The sequence below is a fragment of the Taudactylus pleione genome, unplaced genomic scaffold, assembly GCF_031769625.1.
Source record: "Taudactylus pleione unplaced genomic scaffold, aTauple2 ptg000707l, whole genome shotgun sequence".
In the NCBI taxonomy this organism is placed as follows: domain Eukaryota; kingdom Metazoa; phylum Chordata; class Amphibia; order Anura; family Myobatrachidae; genus Taudactylus; species Taudactylus pleione.
Genome location: NW_028285109.1, coordinates 14,676,183 through 14,695,639, shown reverse-complemented (window position 1 = coordinate 14,695,639; position 19,457 = coordinate 14,676,183). Strand labels below are relative to the sequence as shown.

Below are 19,457 nucleotides of genomic sequence, written 5' to 3'. Positions count from 1 at the left end.
ACCTGTGTATAGACAATTGGCAATGCCGGCAGTGACAGAGCGACGGAGGGGGATAACGGGGGCCATGCTGCATTCGGCAGCATGGCATCGCTAGCGACATCCTCAGATCTTTCTGCATGTACAAAAGATCTGAGGATGCGAAGGATGACCGGCGGGAGCGCGAATCTGGATCATGATAGTGGGTACACACTACACGTTTTGAATGATGTGTCGTTACGCTGCATCAGAATCGGCTAAATCATTCAAAATATCATGGAGTGTGTACCTAGCTTTAGAGGAAACAGAGCCCCCCACACATCCTTGCTTCGAAGTGAACCAGCTCTTAACTACCACCAGTGCAGAGCAGTTGTGAGCTATGATTCTGATGCAGTTACCCAATCAAGTCTATAGCATGAATTCAAACTCACTTTAAGGTCTCAGTGGACATCTGCAGGTTGTAATTCTTCTCCGTTTCAGGCAGCTTAGAGAATTCTACTAAACAAGGGTGCTGACGCTTATTGTCATCGCGCACCTGCAAAAAAGGAGTTACAATTACAATTTTGGTAAGTGATAATATTTTTCCTTTCACCGATATATTTACATCATATACTTCACAAACATTCAAGTTTGCATTTTGATGAGTAAACTTTAATTTAATAGAAACTTGGAAGAGTGTCAAATAATAGTAATAATATTATTACAGATAAAAGAGCAAATAGTGTTTCAAAGAAAACTACTCCCTCCAGGTGCTGTATAAATGTGTAATTATTATTTAATTCCCATCAGATGCTGATTGAAAGCAAAAACGTTGCCCTTCTCCAGATTACATTTAAAAACCAAAGAAACAGCATTTAAGAAGTGCAGTTTCGGGTTTGTTTAAACAAAAGTATATGATTTTAAGATCAAAATGGCCATAAACAAATACACAATATACCCAATATATAAAAGATGCACACAATAAAATGGGAAGAATGAAAAACTAAAAAATATATAAAAATAAAAAAAATAAAAATAATATAGATAAGATAGCAAACAATATTCAATAAAAATATATAACATGAGAAAATATATTTATTAATAAATACATAAGAATGAAATTGATGTGATTTCATCTCTTGAATTAATAATACCCCTTTTGCATCGACTGAAATTTCCCAGGTTGATGCACGTGACTGCGCATAATCCCGGGAATTTCGTCGGTGTGAACGGATCATCCCGGGTCCAGTGACCCGGGGATCTGACCCTGCTCCATTGCAGGGCTGAGCGCGGGTTGTTCCCATGTCACCCTGCAATGTAAACGGCGCGGCCCGGCACACGATGACCCGAGTCGCGCCTCATGCCGCCTGATTGTCTGGCTTCAGTGGCGCTTGGAGATGACATCATCTCCAAGCGGCCACTGCAAGCAGCGCCTGGCCAAGCGGCACGAAGCAGCGCATCCCACCCGCTCTCCCTGCCTCCGGACCGCTGCAGGATAAGGTAAGTAGGTCGCGGAGGGGGGAGGGAGGGGAAAACGCGCTGGTCACCTTCGCCGGGCAGCCGGGTCAGTGTGAATGGTGCCGACTCGGGCATAGCCCGGGTCGGCGCCGCAGTGTAAAAGGGGTTTGCCCCGGGTCTGATCCGGGTTGGAAACGTGTTCCAAATCCCGGGTCAACTCTGGTTAGTATGTATCCATTTTATACCTCTTTTACACCACAAACCCAGGTCCGACCTGGGTTTTCAGACATGGTTCCAACCCAGGTCAGACATCATTTACACAGCACCAGCGATCTGGGTTATTCTCAGGTCAGCCCCGTTCACACTGAACCTGGGTCTGCCCTGCTAAACTTGTGAGGTCATAAAAAGTGGGAGGTGACTGCTCCACAACCACCAATCAGCTCATTTTAGGCATGACCCAGGTCAGATAACCCAGTGTTGCGCCGCATACACTGCACCATTACCCATGTCCATCCTGGGTCCGACCCTGGTAGCTACCTGGGTTGGATTGCTGGGTCACTTGACCCGGGTTATTTTTCAGGGACCCTTTTACACTGAGCTGCGACCTGGGTAGACCTAGGAATAACCCGGGTTATCGCAGCAGTATAAAGAGGTATAAGTGTCCACAGTACATGTTATAACAACAGTCTTTCAGCAAATTTACAGCAAAAGAAAAGGAGAGCTAGGCGACGAATGCTTCCTTTTATTATTTATGTATAAATTTCTACAATTAGAGATAACTGACCCACATTACTATTCCAATGTGGTGACACAAATCTCTAGGTAGAAATTAGGTTTACTCATCCTTTTGTCCCAAGATTGTGCTGGGATGGATCTAGTTGGGGCTTTCCGTACTGACTAGTCCAGGGGCGCAGCAAGAACTTTGTGGCCCTATAGCAACATTTTGGAAGGGCCCCTGTCTCAGTTCTTCAGAGAGACACCTCTCTGCAGCTGTTGTTAATTTTATGCCTCTTAGTAGTGTTCTACTTCATTTTCTGAACCATAGCAGTGCCCTAGTTAATGTTATGCCCAAAGTAGTGCCACAGTTTGTTTTATGAACCATAGTAGTGTCCTAGTTCACATTATGTCACACTGTGGGGCTAAAAGTACACATTATGACACACAGTACCCTCAATTCACATTTTGACATAGTGTCCTTAGTTCATATTATGCCACATTACAGTGCCTCCAGTTCATATTATACCACACTGTAGTGTCTCCACTTCATATTGTGCCACATTACAGTGCCCCAGTTCATTTTATGTAACATTATAGTGCCCTCCAGTTCATATTTTACCACATCACAATGAGCAGGTCAGATTATGCAACATGACATTGTCCTACAGGTCAGATTATGCCACATTACAATACCCCTTACCATTATAACATCCACTACACACACCTGTCATTCAAAATAAAATGTCACCACATTAAAGCTAGGCAATGGCACAGACACAATTTCTTGGTAAGCAAATCTAGAATTTGTATGCAACTATATAACCTGTGATCAAATCCCCTAACCCTCTGAGCCCCATAGCAATGGCACCCCTGCACCCACTAAAGCTATTTCCATGGACTGCTCTGTAGCTACAGGTGATTGAGCTTACCATAGTGTAGCGCTATTTCCAGTATTAGATAATAGTGGTATCGCTCATGAACCTACGGTAGCTCCCGACTTTGCAACTTAAAGACAGCCGCCCCTAGAGACGAAACGCATTGATGTCACCAGCTGTATCAATCCTCCTGTTGTAGCCGGATACCCGCTTACTTGCCTGCCCGGAGAAACCTGGAAGCCAGCTGATCGTTACATCCAGCTAGCGAAGCTCCATACTTACGGAGCCTCGCACCGTCAGACTTCCCACAGCAGTAAGACTCCCTGTTATCTATATTACATCTGCAACACAAAAAGTGGGAGCACTACACCGGCCGCTGATGCCAGTATTGGAACTGGGGATATCGGCACCTACAGAAATAGCCGGAGGCTCACTCGGAGGCCCAGTTATTGTTTCTCCCAAGTGCGGCTAACAGAACAAAGTATCTGTGCTGGGACGCCAGCATAGACAATTAAGAATCTGTCTACCTACAGGTATCGATTTAAAGTAGGCTACATTTAATGTTATAGCACATGAATAGATAAAGTGCACAAACTTTAAGCATACTGGACATACGTATTGGGAATCAAGTCCAATCAGTCCAGCTACTTATCAACAACACTGTTGCTCTAGAACTAATTGACTTTCCTTTAGCTGCTTTTATATAATTTGCTACACTGTTTATTCATGCCTTGCATGTTATTAATATGTATCATTGTGTCGATTAATGTTGTTAGATTGTTTTTATATGTCAATGACTGTGTCTATTTTATCACCATTTTCATAAGTAAAATTATCAATTGAATCAGCCGTGTACAGACACCTTTCTATTCATTAATACACCACACCACCCTAAGTATAGCACAGGGTCTATTTTTCTGTTAGGTTTTCCTTACTTTGAAGGTTGCACTAAACTTTTAAACACTTGCTGCTTGTTACCACGGGTACTCCTAAGTTTTAGGATATGAGCGCCGGGAATCTGGCAGTTTGCTACCCTTTTTATAGACAATGGCACAGACACAATGTCTTAGTAAGCAAATCTAGAAAATGTGTATGCAACTATATAACCTGTGTTCAGACCCCCTAACCCTCTGAGCCCCACAGCAATGGCACCCCTGCACCCACTATAGCTATTCCTATGGACTGCTCTGTAGCTACAGGTGATTGAGCTTGCCATGGTGTAGCACTATTTCCAGTATTAGATGATAGTGGCATCGTTCATGAACCTACGGTAGCTCCCAACTTTGTGACTTAAAGACAGCCGCCCCAATGCAGCAATATAACTGGCTGGCTTGTAAAGTTTGTTAGTGAGGACCCCAGATTATACCGTGTTTCCCCGATAATTAGACCTACCCCGAAAATAAGCCCTATCCTTACTATTAATGAATGGCCCAAAATAAGCCCTACCCCGAAAGTAAGACCTAATAAAATCTAAATTTTTCCCGGTCCCTGCACTACACTAATATGCACCCAGCTCCGCCCCCCGCATGAAATCCGGTACTACTGTAAATGAAAGAGCTGGAGGAGGCTGCCCGGCCCACTCCTCCACCAGCTTACAGGAACGTACTCAGACTGCAAAACAAGCTTTTAATAAAGCTTGTTTTGGAGTCAGCGCGCGTGACGTCATGAAGGCACGGCGCGCCTCTGAAGGTGGACAACGGAGGAGCCGCGGATCGTGGAGGAAGGCGCGACTCTGAAGGTGGACTTCTTGTTGTAAAGGTAAGTTCAACAGGGAGAGGGACAGGCTGAATTATCGGGGAAACACGGTAGGTGTAGTTAGGTCCAGATGAGACTACAGTAGGTGGCACTCCGGGTCACGCGATGGCTACTGCTTTCACGTTTTGTCATGTGGAATTTCTCAAAACATGCCATCATGATGAATCAGTACGTTTATAACCCCATTCTGCACCTGTTTATAATGATAAAATCACTGGTTTCTATGTGTTGCTCCGATGCATTTACTTTAAATCGTAGATTCTCTTTAGTTCCATTTATGGTATGGGATTAATATTCGATGCATAAACCACTGTGGGGCCCCATAAGTATGGGGTCACCCCTGGTTATAGAGAGAAGGCCCTTTATTTACACAGTGTGCCTAGTTCCCAAATTGTTACCCCAGCTTGCAAAGGGGGGAAGTGCTTATAGAGGAGTCATATAAATGTTTATAGCCCCTGTAGGTAAAAAGGGGGGTTTTAACAGAACACTATTACAGTGTAAGGCTGGGCTTTGGCTGACCCCACAGGCTGCTGCCTGGCTAGGGATGGCCATCGGTGTGGTGTCCATGGATGGTTACCATCAATGAGCCCATTGATGATTACTATTGATGACACAAAAATCAGCGGGCCACTGGGGGACGAGGCTAAGGGCCCGATTCAGACCCGTTCGCTAGGTTGCGTTCGCACATAGCCTGCCGATGTTCGCAATCTGCGCATGCGTATAAGACGCAGTGCGCGAACCAGTTCTTGCGATCGCCCCTTGTACATAGATGCCTCGTTAGAATGGGTGACAGGATGAGCTGTTTGTGGGCGGTGACAGGGGTTGGTCGATGGAAACGGGGTTGTGGTGGTGCGAATGCAGGCATGTCTGTGCATCTTAACGCTGTTTCAGAGGTGTGCATAATTAAGACGCAGCGTCATTATATACGTCACCTGACTGAATTACACACTGAAGCACTCGCAGTGCTTGCGGTAGGGTATGGTCAGCCACAAGTGCTGCGTATGGCGACGATGTTACCGATTGTTGTATACACTTCCTAGAGATGACATATATTATTAAGGGATAGTGGGCATCTTAAGACAGGCTGGTGGGTGTCTAAATACACACCGCGATCGCACGCCAAGACATAGTGGGCGTGCTAAAGCCTTGCCGTGTGAATGCAGGATTTGCATACGTTGGCAGCTGATGTCTGCATGCGAATGATCTAGTGAGCAGGTCTGAATCGGGCCCTAAGTTCCGTCCTGTCAAGGGAAAAAAAAAAACACATCGGCTCCCTCTCATCCATCAATGGCGGAGAACCATTGGCTCTCTGCCACTGATGGCAAAACTAGTTAAAATCGGGTAGCCACTATCAATGTTTTGAAATAATTGATGGTCGATAGCCATTGAAGACTATACCCTACCGTCCAGGACCACTGTAACACTGAGGTGGGAAAGTAGCCCAAATTCTATTGGGTGATGGTGTAGCTGTCCCTGGGGCCTGGCTGTCTCTGGGGAGTTGCAGCCATTGGAAGATGCAGGAGCCCAGCTGGGAGGATGGCCCAGCCCACAGACTTGGGTATAACACAGCAGCTCTAACAGGACCCCAGGGTTTGCTGCTGCTGATCCTGGAGTGTGGAGAGGTGCTGCCGGACCATGGAAGGACCTGCGCCGAGGAGGCCCGCATTTATTAATGATCGTTATTGCAATGCGATCTGGGAATGACATTACTGCCCATGATCACATTGCAATATGTGATCATAGCACTCAGATGTATCATCCAGGACATGCAGGGACATGGGCTCCGAAAGGAACCCGTTTTTGCAATGTCCCCGGACAGCTGCTGGCCAGTGCCAGGGCTGCTGTGCATGCACAGTAACACTAACTGAGCCAGCTAATGGGGGATGCGGCTGCATGAGGGAATGGAGGGATCACAGCTGTATATTTGAGGTATAATGCCGACACCTCCGCTCTATCCCTTATTCAACTGTTAGTGAAGTGGACTTTGCCTGCTACCAAATTGCAAAGGAGCTGAGACCACTGGGAGGAGGGGCACCATGGGCAACAAGAAGGACAGCCCTGAAGAGAGCTCTGAGACGCCAAGGAAGGACCCCTGTTTGGAGGACTCTCTGCAGGGGAAAAGGGCTCCCCACCCTGTATGCTACTGATGACCTCTAAAAGGGAAAAGAGGTGATTGCTGCACCACTGGGACTCCTGGAAGGAGCACCCCGCTGACTGAACCCCACTGAGGAGAAGATAGCCAGAACCAGAGACTACTGGGACGCTGTAAACAAGTGTCAGCGAGAGCCCTGGAGCCAAGGACCTTTGCAGCATTTGACAGAAGGAAACATCGGAGTGAGAGAGAATCAAGAGGTCCCCAGCTACCGGACCCTGAGAAAAATGCAACTTAGGATATACTTCCCACGGGCACTAAAAAATTATTATTATAAGAAAATGTATGGTATAGTCACATTCCTTCCCCGTTAAAGATGAGTAATGAATTATCCTCCATATATTAGATCCTACAGGGGATGTCATCCAAGGCAAGCAAACAATCCTCTCGTTTAATAGAAACCACAGAACTTCTCCTCCCTTCTTTACACTGGTATCCTCATGCAATTTTCCACATACATGTCAGTGTAAGAAAAAAAGGAAAAGGAGGAAAAATAGTGTCATTCTATATTAATCAAAACATGACATAGATACATAAAAACATGATGACTGCCAGCACATAAATTGGGGATATCAGAGTATGGCAGAAATGATAATTACCAGCAGGGCTTTCAGAACTGTTGTTTAAAATCCCAATGGAGTCCCGGGTCTCCTCCTGGATTTCAGAATGCTGCAACCAAAAGTCAGCAATCGTCTGCTCAGGACAGCACACCACCAACCGACGCGTTTCGACCAGCACCAAGGACTCTTTCAAGGCAAATGAGTGTGTACTCTCAATGTTTGCTCCTTACATACCACCATCCACCAATCGGCACTGAGCTGAGGTGCAACCTAACTATACATAGTCCTACTACCTAACCTAAACATTATAATCCAATCATAATACAGTAATCCACATCAAAATGATCACCAGTGACAATTCAGTGGCAACCGTTACTAAGATTTCACCTATACACATTTCCCTTCAGGGTACCTGGTTCACAATGATGCCGATGTTCTACTGTGTTCCTATCATGTGACTACAGCCCACTGCGCCATGTCCTAGCATATATGCAAATTATCTTATCTGTAATACTGAGGTTCCTAAACTCATTACAGTCCGGATTTTAGGAATATCCATGCTTGAGTCCAGATGGTTAAATCAAATTGACTGAGGTACTAATTAAGTCACCTGTGCTCAAGCATGGATATCCTTAAAACATGGACTGTAATTGTGGAGTTTGAGAACCTCTGCTGTAATACATTGTGATTGATGCCATTTTTGCACTCTGCCACATGACTCACAATCATCCCTTTCACCCAAAGGTTGGTCAAAGCTTCCCTTTGGGGAATGGATTATTCCGCTCTCCCCAGACAGCGAAAACCTCAGGTGACTTAAGGCCACCATTTAAACTTGGATAGCTGGCTGCCAGTGGAGCGGGAAAGGCTCCTCTCCTGCCCGATGCTCTTCTGCACTGCATACCTTGCTTACCGTATCGCGACAGCCCTGGTCTTGATAGTGAGTGTGTCTCAAGACCTGTCAGGATGTTTTGTTGGATTTCCCAAAATATACTTTTGAGGGATCTTGTGGTCCTACTGCAGATTACAGTACATTGCAGAACATAAATGATATCATGAGAATCACAACTGATAAAATCTGTGGTGTTGAATTTCATTCCGTTCTTAATAGAGACAACTTTCGTGATTCTATTCAAAGCAAACCCACGTGACATGTAAATTTATTACATTTGTAAAAATGTGAAGTTTATTGTTAACCACATACTGGGTACAGGCCCTTGTTCTTAAAAGCCTTTAAGACAAATATGTGCTAAATAGCTCTTCAAATGATGATTCTTCTTGAAAATAATTGTTGGTTGATATGTTATCACAGTATTAAAAAATGGAGAATGGGATAGTTTATTTTAATATATATTTTTTTTATCATTCCAGATTTGTTGTTATTTTTACTAATAAAGAGCATATTATTTTCTGTCTCCTTAACCTTTTTATTTGTATACTTAGACACTAAAAAAAATCTCTATTTATTTTAATCTCTTCAAGTGAAGCGGTCAATATCTCTTCTGGGTATTCACACATTCTAAAATGATCTAACGCACAACTGCCTGTATATTGAACTCATCATATTGTGTACAATTGCGATTGAGGCATCCTAATTGGCTCTTTAGGATGACCTTTATCTAAGGTCTATAATGGCTACTCTTGTTATAAAGAGATGCGGTGCCCATGGCCAAACCTAATGACTAGTGGTAGTGTTAGTGTCAAACAAAAAATAATTGTGCTTGAAAATAAAAGTGATGGAATCTAAAATTGAATCACAGTGTCTCTCTAATCTAAATACAGAAAGGATTTAAGTGCCTCTACTACTATTCTTTGTGGAATGTGGCTATATAATGATGTTACATCCAAGGTTATAAAGTGATTAGACTCCTCCTATTTTATATTTTATATAAGTTCTAGAATGTGTATACTAACTCTAATGTGAGATCTTGACCCTGAAGATAATGATCAACATAGTAGGACATAGAACATAAATACCCAAATAAATGAGATTACAAGATGCCTATGAGGTGAAGTGAGATACTTGTGTATCTTTGGGAGGTGATAAAAAAATCAGTGTAATGGGAGTATTTGCTATACCAAAAATTATATTCCTTCTATGATATCACTTTCATCTTAAATGCATGATCCAACAGACTTTTAATTTCATCTGGAAAAGTGGAAATGTAGCATCATTATCCAATTTCTTGTAGAAAACAAAATCCTCCAACTGACACAAAGATTTGTTAATGTACTTCTCTCTGTACTTTTTAGGACAATGGAATTATTTACTTGGAGTTCTTTAAGTGCAATCCTTTCACATTTGGTGAGATTAGTGTGATGTTACTACTTTTTTGTTTTTTTCTTTGAAGGTTTTTCCATAAAAGGTGTCCATAGAAACACTTCTATGACAGATTTAAAAAAAAAATTATATATATTCTTTAATATTAATTTAGTTTTTTTTTTTCTATCAATATCATATATCGGAATATTCTCAGTAGTAATCTCACTATTCTCACTTCATAAACCCTATAAAATTTGTAACACATGTATCCTCTTTATAGATAGGCATGGTTGTTGAGAAGGGATCCAAATTATTAAGTTATTTAGTAGCAAAATATCTCTGCTTACATACAGTAGGCTTTGTATATACTATTACCAGTTATTTATATAGCAGACACATATTCCGCAACACTTTACTGTATGTATACATAAAATGATAGTGATTTAAGACCATATATGGAACTAAAGAAAATGTGCCATTTGAAGTAAATGCACCGGGGGAACACATAAAATCCAGTGATTGTATAATTATAAGCAGGTGCAGAATGGGGTTATAAACACACTGATTCATCATGATGGCATGCTTTGGGAAAACAGATCAACAGTAGCCATCACATCACCCGAAATATTAAGTATCACCTGTACTCAACTACGCCTGTCATTTTGAGTCCATGTTAACGAACAAGCTTACAAGCCTATTATATTGCAGCACTGGGGTTACAGACCAGTCAGTACGGATAGCCCCAACTAGTTCCATCTCAGCACAATCTTGGACAAATGGATGAGTAAACCTAATTTCTTTCTAGAGATTTGTCTGTCACCACATTGGAACAGTAACGTGGAACAGGTATCTGTATTGTGGAAGTTTATACATAAATAACAAAAGGAAGCATTTGTCACCTCGCTTTCATTTTCTTTTGCGGTAAATTTGCTGAAAGACTGTAGTTATAACAAGTACTGTAGACACTAAAGCTGGGTACACACTAAACGACTGTTCATCCAGCGATGTGACCCTCGACTCCAGCGACGACGGGCCGTCATATCGGGCAGTCCGTACACACTGGACGATCTGGTGCCCGACCGCCCAATATGCCGGCCCCTGCCGCATATCGCTGCATGGGATCGTCAGCCGCATCGCCTGATTTTCATGCATGTACAAAAGATCAGGCGATGCAACTGACGACCCCACGGGAGCGCGCACTACATGATGTAGTTCAGACACACTGCACAATATGAACGATTTGTCGTTCGATGCGTCAGAATCTGCAAAATTATTAGCAATATCGTGCAGTGTGTAGGGGTCTTTACATAGATACATACTAACCAGAGTTGACAGTTGGAGATAAATAGGTCTCTTATTAATTCAAGAGCTGGTATCAGAACAATTTTATTATTATGTATTTGTTAACATCTTTTCTCATGTTATACATTTTTATTAAATACTGTTAGTCTATATTATTTTTTTATTTTAGCACTGTTTCTGTGGGTTTTTATATCATTATAAATCTGTAAAATAAGTACATATACTGTATATATTCCCTAGAGACAAAGGTGCCTATAAACATCTAATAGTTTGATTACATATTTGTCCAGCAATATGTTTCTTGTTAATACAGTAAGAAACGTGAAAATTCATACATTATGTTCATAGAGGAGTAAATACCATAAATAAGATAAATTTAATATCATGGTACCTTGCCATAGATCCAGCCAAGCTCAATTTTGTTCATGCCCCACAGTTCATGAATATTTTCAGCTAGTTTGTCTCTGATTTTCTCCAGATGAGGCGGTAAAACAATCTGCAAAAGTTGTACACATTCCGATTCAGCATTATGACATATGTAGTTTATAAACATATCAAACTATAACAAACTGTGGACTAAAACAAATATATTAATGTTTCTATTAGGAGCCACTGCACTAATGAGTAGCTGATATGCCGGTGCAGGAGCTTATGGGAAGCAACAGATCTCTCCTCCAGGGCCGTAGCTAGGGTAGTGCGGCCGGTGCCATCGCACAGGGCACCACAGGTCAGGGGGCGCTGTTTGGGCCTGTCAAATGTCTGTTTATTATCCTTCTCACTTGTAGTTTCCTCTTATTTTATCCCCAGCATCTCCTGTCCTCCCCTATCTCTTCCCTGGCCCCTTCCCCATGAGGCCATTCCCCTTTTTTGGGTGCATTATGTCCCTTTGAAAAATGAGGGGGGCGCCAATGCTCTTTCTGGCACAGGGCACCAAAAAGTCTAGTTACGGGCTCTGCTCTCCTCCATATGCTATCAGCAAAGAAGCGTGTCTTCAGTTTGTCCCTCTCCTAGATGGAGGACTGTGAGAGATCACCTTGCTATTCATTAGCCTATAAAAAATAATTCTATCACAGAATTAATGCTCACTGGATAACCTCCCTAGTAACCTATAATATACTGCCTTGTTATAACAACTTGCACTTGTCAACATTGTTAGGTGTGATACACTAGGTGTTATAATTTATTATAATCATTTCCAAGTCACTCTGGATTTGTATAGAGGTAGGCACATTGTATAGAGGTAGGCACATTGTATAGAGGCAGGCACATTGTATAGAGGCAGGCACATTCATTTAGTCGCATGCAAATTGGCTGTAGCTGCGGGCATCCGCGGAAGCCTGATTTACTACCAAATGCTAATGCGAGGGTCCTTGTGTCTGCAAGCATAAAGCCGTGCCTACCATTGATTTTACACCAGATGTCGCTACCTTCATCATTAGAAACAGCACTTGAACCAACCCCATGCTAGGTGCCAGAGATACATCTGAAACAGGCGCCCCTTCCCTGCAGTCACTTCTCAGCATTGCACGGAGCTTAATATACGATGCTCCCATAACACTCCTACAAGTCAGAGCGGTTCTGTACAATCTCATTGCGCCATCCAATTCCTGCCCAGAGATGCCCAATTTCACGGACCGATCCGGCCAAGTTCCTCCCGAATCAGAACAGCCCGGAGATTCTCAAAATATGCATAAATTTGATTCTGCGCATGCACTGTATGCACAAACTCACTGTTTGCGCCCATTCACAGGATTATGGGTAATGCACTACTGTATACAACCATGCACCTGCACCTGCTTGAATACTGTTAAGATTGATATATATATATATATATATATATATATATATATATACACACACACACTATCAGTTCTTATTTTTACATATGATCCTTCTAATCTGTTTTCAAAGACAATGAGAAATGTTATACCTGGCTGGTATCAATGGGGCATGGGATGAAGGAGGCTTGTGACAGAAAGTGTGTTGTACCCAACAAATCACGAACTCCTTCACAATCCCTCTTGTACTCCTTCACAGGCTCCACTCTCATCTTCTCCTTTGGTAACAAGGCCTCATAGCATGGAGCGTAGCCAGCTGGAGGTAAAAATTTGAATTCACCATGGCGACCTCCAAGAAGAAAGCGAACCCTAAAATTTTACATGTGGAAATTATCAACAGGAGTTTTAGGACATCCTAGGCATGATCACAAAGCAACAGTTCAAGTTGCTAACAACATACTAGCTTTGATGTTGGCTTAAAGGGACACTTGCATTTACAACATGAAAAAAAAATAGAGCTGCCTCGCATTGTTTAATGCAGATACAACTAGTGATCAGTTATTTTTAAACATCTGTCTGTGCAGAAGCTTTGGCAGTAGGAGAGGTTTCAAACTGGTGCCAAATTATATCCTTTGGCCATAAGGTTCTCAATACAGTAGTTCCTAATTTTCTGCACAGCCAAAAGGAAATGAGAGTCCTTGAAGTCATGTATGCTTAGCATTAGAAAGAGATAAGGTTCTCTCTTGTTGGAATTCTTGTAAAAATAGATTAAATATTGTACCATCTCTCCCAACATCCCTAATTTGGTGGGACAGTCCTCCCACTTTTTGTGTATATGGGTGGGGGAAGCTTAAAATGTATTTCCCTGCAAATAGCAGTTTTTGCAGGAAACCACGAACCCTGACAATCCCCCAGTGTGTCGCCTCCACGCCCTTATCCTGATTCTGAACTCCAAAATATTGGAAGGTATGTAATAGTGTAATATGTTAAAAAAAAATAAAAAAATTTATATATATATATATATATATATATATATATAACTATGAGCTATGCACCTTGTAAAAGGTGATCTATAACACACATCATGAATAGGGACGGGGGAATTTGGACTTAGCCACTTGCCATGCCCCTTATACACATCACACTGGTGACATGGCCAGAGCTTTCCCCAGCTACAGCTGCCCCCAGCTACATTCTTTAGTGTTCAGATGCCGTACACAGCCCATTCATGGAGTACAGTGGCGAGATAGAGAGAGTGTCTTCCCAACCTTTCCCCCCTGCAGGTAACTGCAGTCCGCAGGTTGGACAGCGGGACAGTGCCTTAAAAGTGACACTGTCCCTCCAAAATCAGGATATATGATCAACATAGTACATAAGGTCCTCTTATGTAACCTTTCTGTTACTGATATTGGGGATGTCTATATACCAGTAGTTAATGCTATATTGCAGATGGTTTTTATGTATTTTATTTGTTTTTTATGTAACAGATCAGTCTAATTGTCAATAAACTGTTTGATAAATTGTGGTGTAGTAGCAGTTTTAGTCACCAGCACAGTCCTGCTGTGTATTTATTCTTCTAGTTATTGTGGGGTTTGCAAATGCTTCCCCTTCATTGTGAATTGCTGCAGGCGAATAAAATAGAAATAGATAACTGGACGTTGGTAATAACTAGTGTTAAGTATATTCCTTTTGTACAGTCCCAGGTTTTAAAGCTTTATCCCTTAAAAATTTCACCAAGTGCACAATACTATGCTACATGTATTTTTTGCTACCTGTTCTTACCATCTGGACTTATTGAAGTCTGTTATAAATAAGCATTTAATATACAAAAAAAACAGCAATAAATCAATTTCTGTAGACATCGTTACTGTATTATTATTATAGACATTATTGGAACTGTAGTATTGTGAGTGACGTGCTGCGATGTGTCTGGAAATTGCTTTAAGATATTGGAACTGTGCAGCACATATGGGTGAAGAACACAAAACCTATAGGAAATGTTACTCACTTGACTCCAGCAGAGAAGCTTACAACTGGGAAAAAGAGGCCCTCGGTGTTAAAGTTCTCAAACATCCCCTGGACCGGTTGCCCATTAATGCGAAAGGAAATACTGGGCACTCCTAAATCCAAACAGCAGCTGACCACATCATCAGAAGCCAATAGGTGCTGGTTACTTGAAGCCACTGCCCTAGGTACTCGACCTACATACAGAAATCATAGAACAATAGTAAAGCAGTCACTATAGTACAGCATTCATCTCAATTATTCACTGAAGAAAAAGTCATATACAAAGTAACCATGCAATTTGGATGTAAATAGCATCATAATCATTCCTCTCTTTGGTGAGTCAACATACAAAACACTAGTTTAATTTCTGCCATATACGTCAATGCTAAAAGCAGGACTGAGGGTACATATTAATCCGCCTCAATGACAGCAGAATGTCGTGATGGGATTTGTCACATCTGAACAAAAAACAAATCCAACTTTCTTTTTTTTTAGTTATTTTTTTAAAAATTAGATAAACATACTGTTAGGGATTAAGGACCTCATTCAGAGTCGGTCGTTGCGGCCGCACGGTCGTAAGGTAAAAGGGGCCGGATATGCAAATGAAGCACTCGAAAGTTGCGTCGTTAAGATGGGATCGTTAGCTGGACGAGCGAGGGGAGGATGCGGCCGTAAGACTAAAAATACGCCCCCTTCTCGTTCCCATTACACGTCATCTCCAGGCATATAAGGATTAATCGAGACCATCGGGAACCATCGGAGCTGATCGTAGACCTTAAGGTTGACCATACCCTCTCTTAAGCACTACGATCAAGTCAGTGTAAAAACCTCCCAAGTCACATGTGCCATGACACTACTTAGTTAATTATGCACTCCCATAAAACGCCGTTTGCATAGTCAGGCACGCCTGCGTTCGGATCTCCACTCCCACATTCACAAGCACCTTCCCCTGTTACCACCCACAAACGCCTTATCCTGTCACTCAAACTAATGACCTGGCCAAGTTGAAGAAGAGAGCAATTTCTGATCGTAATAGCTAGTTTGTGCACGCGCATTGCGAATTTTACGCATGCGCAGTTTAGCGAACATCGGTGGCGTACGACCGTGCGGCAGCAACGACCGACTCTGAATGAGGTCCTAAGTACCACTGATGTTCTAATTTAGGGAATTGGACTCAAAAACAAACTTCGTCAAATGATACCAAAAACACCCAATACACTGCATCTATACCAAAGATTCTCAAACTCGGTCCTCAGGACCCCAAACAGTGCATGTTTTCCAGGTCTCCTCACATAATCACAAGTGAAATAATTATCTCCACCAGTGGATCTTTTAAAATGTGTCATTGAGTAATGAACAGCACCTGCTGGGTGACCTGCAAAACGTGACCGTGTGGGGTCCTGAGGACCAAGTTTGGAAATGCACTGAAGACCTATCAACCATAAAGTAATTTATCAGCCCCTATAGCTCTCGCTCCATTAATAGTGCCCAATGGTGACTAGGAAAATACAGAGACCATAATATTAACCAAAGTATTTGAACCACGATACACTGTTTTCATGGATGATATTGTACAAATAAAAATTATAATGGTTGTTTAGAATCATAAACACATGGGGATGAGGGAGGGCTATAGTAGACCCACTGAAACCAACAAAAAAACGAGTATTATGGCACCCCCTTATTCATATTCTGCCTATACTACTTTTGCATTTATTGGCAGGGCCATCATGTGGGGTGTGCAACCAGCTGAGGGGGCAATATGTTCACTACCACACCACACTGGAGAGGCACCGCAATGAAAGGAAAGTCGCAGGGTGTGTCAGTAGTCCTTCCTGCTCCTCCGCAACTACCCCTGGCAATTGCAACATAAACAAGAAAAAGATTGACCAGCGCTATTTATGTTGATAAAACAGAAAAAAAAAATTATATATATATATATATATATATATATATATATATATATATATATATGTTTGTGTGTTAAATGTTCAAATTACAACTTAAGTGAAAAATAAGCAGCAGAAAAACAATGTGCTAGTGGTAACACACAAAAACACCCGAAAGATCAAGTGATCTAAATACGAAAATGAGGAAAAAAATCTCTGCGCTAATTTATCGATAAGAGGATTGATATAAATTAATAAACAATCAACATGTCATTTGTACTAAATATATTTACTTAGCAATAAATGGTACACAGTGACCGGTCACATTCATATCACAATAAAACCACAAATAATACAAAAGTAATGTAATGGTACAGTAATGAATGGTGAATCCAAAAATACAATAAATTTATATGTGTATATAAATGTTTCTAAGTATACACATATAGCTCTCTATAAGAAAAAAATATAAATGCAGATGCTATATAATAAAATATCCAGTTCAAAGGGATAGTGATCAATGGGACTGCACACCGAGCGTGAACTGTGTACCATTTATTGCTAAGTAAAGGTTCTATATTTATTACAAATGATATGTTGGTTGTTTATTCATTTATATCAATCCTCTTATCGATAAATTAGCGCAGAGATTTTTTTCCTCAATTGCAACATAAAGTCTGGTATATAGCCAAAGTCAGAACCAGGGCATGGGTGCAAATAGTCAGGCAAAAAGAGTAGTCAGGTGAAGCCACGTCAATCACAGTATAAATAACAGACAAAAGAGCCAGAACTACAATCTGAAGACAAAGTACCCACACACACACACACAGCAATTTTTTCCCCGATCTGGCCGATTCCGACGCATTGGAACGACAGTCCGGGTAAAAAATTCTGAAATCGTGGGTCCCCACTCATGATAACGATGCGATGCACGCCCCCACAGATCGCACATCGCATCTTCAGATCTACCGTGCAGTACGGCAGATCTGACAATCTAGACACAAATGCACTGCTAAAAACTCTGGCTGCAGGAGATCGGATGAATATTGGACAGCATATCTTATGCATATCGTGTGCAGAGCTGCCGGGGAGAGTTTCAAGGAAAATTGGACACATCGTCGGATTGTGAGTACATCTGTATGTGTGTGGGCACCTTAAGGATAAGGAACTGTCTAATACTCTGGCAGCTACCTGCTCCCAGAGAGAAGCTTGTATAGGCTTGCTCGTTAGAATCTCTGATGTTAATGATCACACTGCCCCTATAGAGGAGGATAGGACATAGCACAGGTTTGGAATGCACAGCTTCTGGTACACTGCAACAACCAGTACGGGAGCAGAGGCGGCACAAACAATATGGTCAGCTGCCTGACAGTAATAAACCACTAAACCTATAACTAAACAATAAACCACTGACCCTGAACTCGGAAAGCATAAGCCCAGTTCCTGTATTTTGTGAAAGCTAGGAAGGCACAGTGGAGTGTTGCTCCCATTTGTGGTGGTAGGTATGCAAAGAAAAAAGGGCAGAGGGAGTAGCAATATAACAATCCCAATTCTGAAAATAGTCTAAAATGCTATGACCACTTCACTGTACAGCCATAGCAGAGGTTAACAGAGGAGAGATACAAAAGAAAAAAATATATTATACTAAAAAACAGGGGAAAAACACGCCAAAAATTTAATTTTAAGTGGAATGCAAAAAGCTGATTTTCTTGTACTAACCGTAAAATCAATTCCCTTGAGTACATCTGGGGAACACTGACGCTGAGTCATGAGGGAGCGGCTGAGGATTACGCACTAAATGGTTAATAAGATGAAACTTCTCCACCCTTATATATCCTCACTTTCCCCTAGCTTCTCAGTTATCTTACTAGCAAAGCCAAAGGAGAAAACAGGGAAGAAGAAAAAGAACATATAAATCAATGCTACACACCAGGGAGGGAACTCAGTGTTCCCCAGATGGACTCAGAGTAATTGATTTACCGTGAGTGGTAGAAAATCCTCTTTCTTCTTTTGTCCTTATTTGGGGAACGCTGACACTTATGTAAGCCTCAAGAGGGAGGCGGATCATACACAGGCCTGACCTACGCAAAACCTTGCGAGCATAACTTGCATCCTTAGCCACAAACGTGTGTAAATTATAAAATTTGGTTAGCAGAGGACCAGGTGTCCACCCTGCACAGATGTTCAACCAAGGCATCCTGTGAACTGCCCAAGAAGCACTCACAACCCAAGTCAAGTGTGTCCGATAGGGATCCAGAATAGACTCACCCAGAGCTACATAAGCCTGCTTGATGGTTGAAGTAATCCAATGGGCAATAGAATGCTTTGACGATGTCCAGCCTCTTTGATGAGCATCATAAAACACAAAGAGACAGTCCGTCGTACTGTATATATGGAGTGCTCGTGCCATGTCCAGAAACCGGAGGGAACTCTGTGGCTCAGATGGATGCAAGACTGGAACAATAATATCCTGATTGTGGTGAAACCACCTTAGGGATAAAGGACAGCCAAATGCGGAGAACCGTCCAGTCCACATGAATAATCAAAAGGAGAGAGCTGGCTGACAATGCTGCTAACTCAGAAACCATGCAAGCTGGGAAAATGGGTAAGACAAAAACCTACTTTCCAAGTTAGCCACCGTAATTCCTTTGACTCTAGTGGCTCAAAAGAACCAAATTGAGAACAGTAAACATTAGATGTCCCACAGTGGAACATAAGGCGGCTGGACATGCAATGAAGGTTCAAACAT

General features: G+C 42.0%; 1 protein-coding gene across 1 annotated transcript in view; it reads right to left on the bottom strand.

The window, feature by feature from the left end:
* Positions 1-19,457, bottom strand: part of RYR3 (ryanodine receptor 3) — a 763,398-nt gene that overhangs the window by 409,253 nt on the left and 334,688 nt on the right. Inside the window, exons 19-22 of the mRNA XM_088456566.1 lie at positions 14,821-15,013; positions 12,965-13,181; positions 11,426-11,530; positions 408-511 (exon numbers count right to left, since the gene is read on the bottom strand). Coding sequence (XP_088312692.1) covers positions 408-511; positions 11,426-11,530; positions 12,965-13,181; positions 14,821-15,013 — 619 coding nt within the window. The remainder of the gene's footprint in view (positions 1-407; positions 512-11,425; positions 11,531-12,964; positions 13,182-14,820; positions 15,014-19,457) is intronic.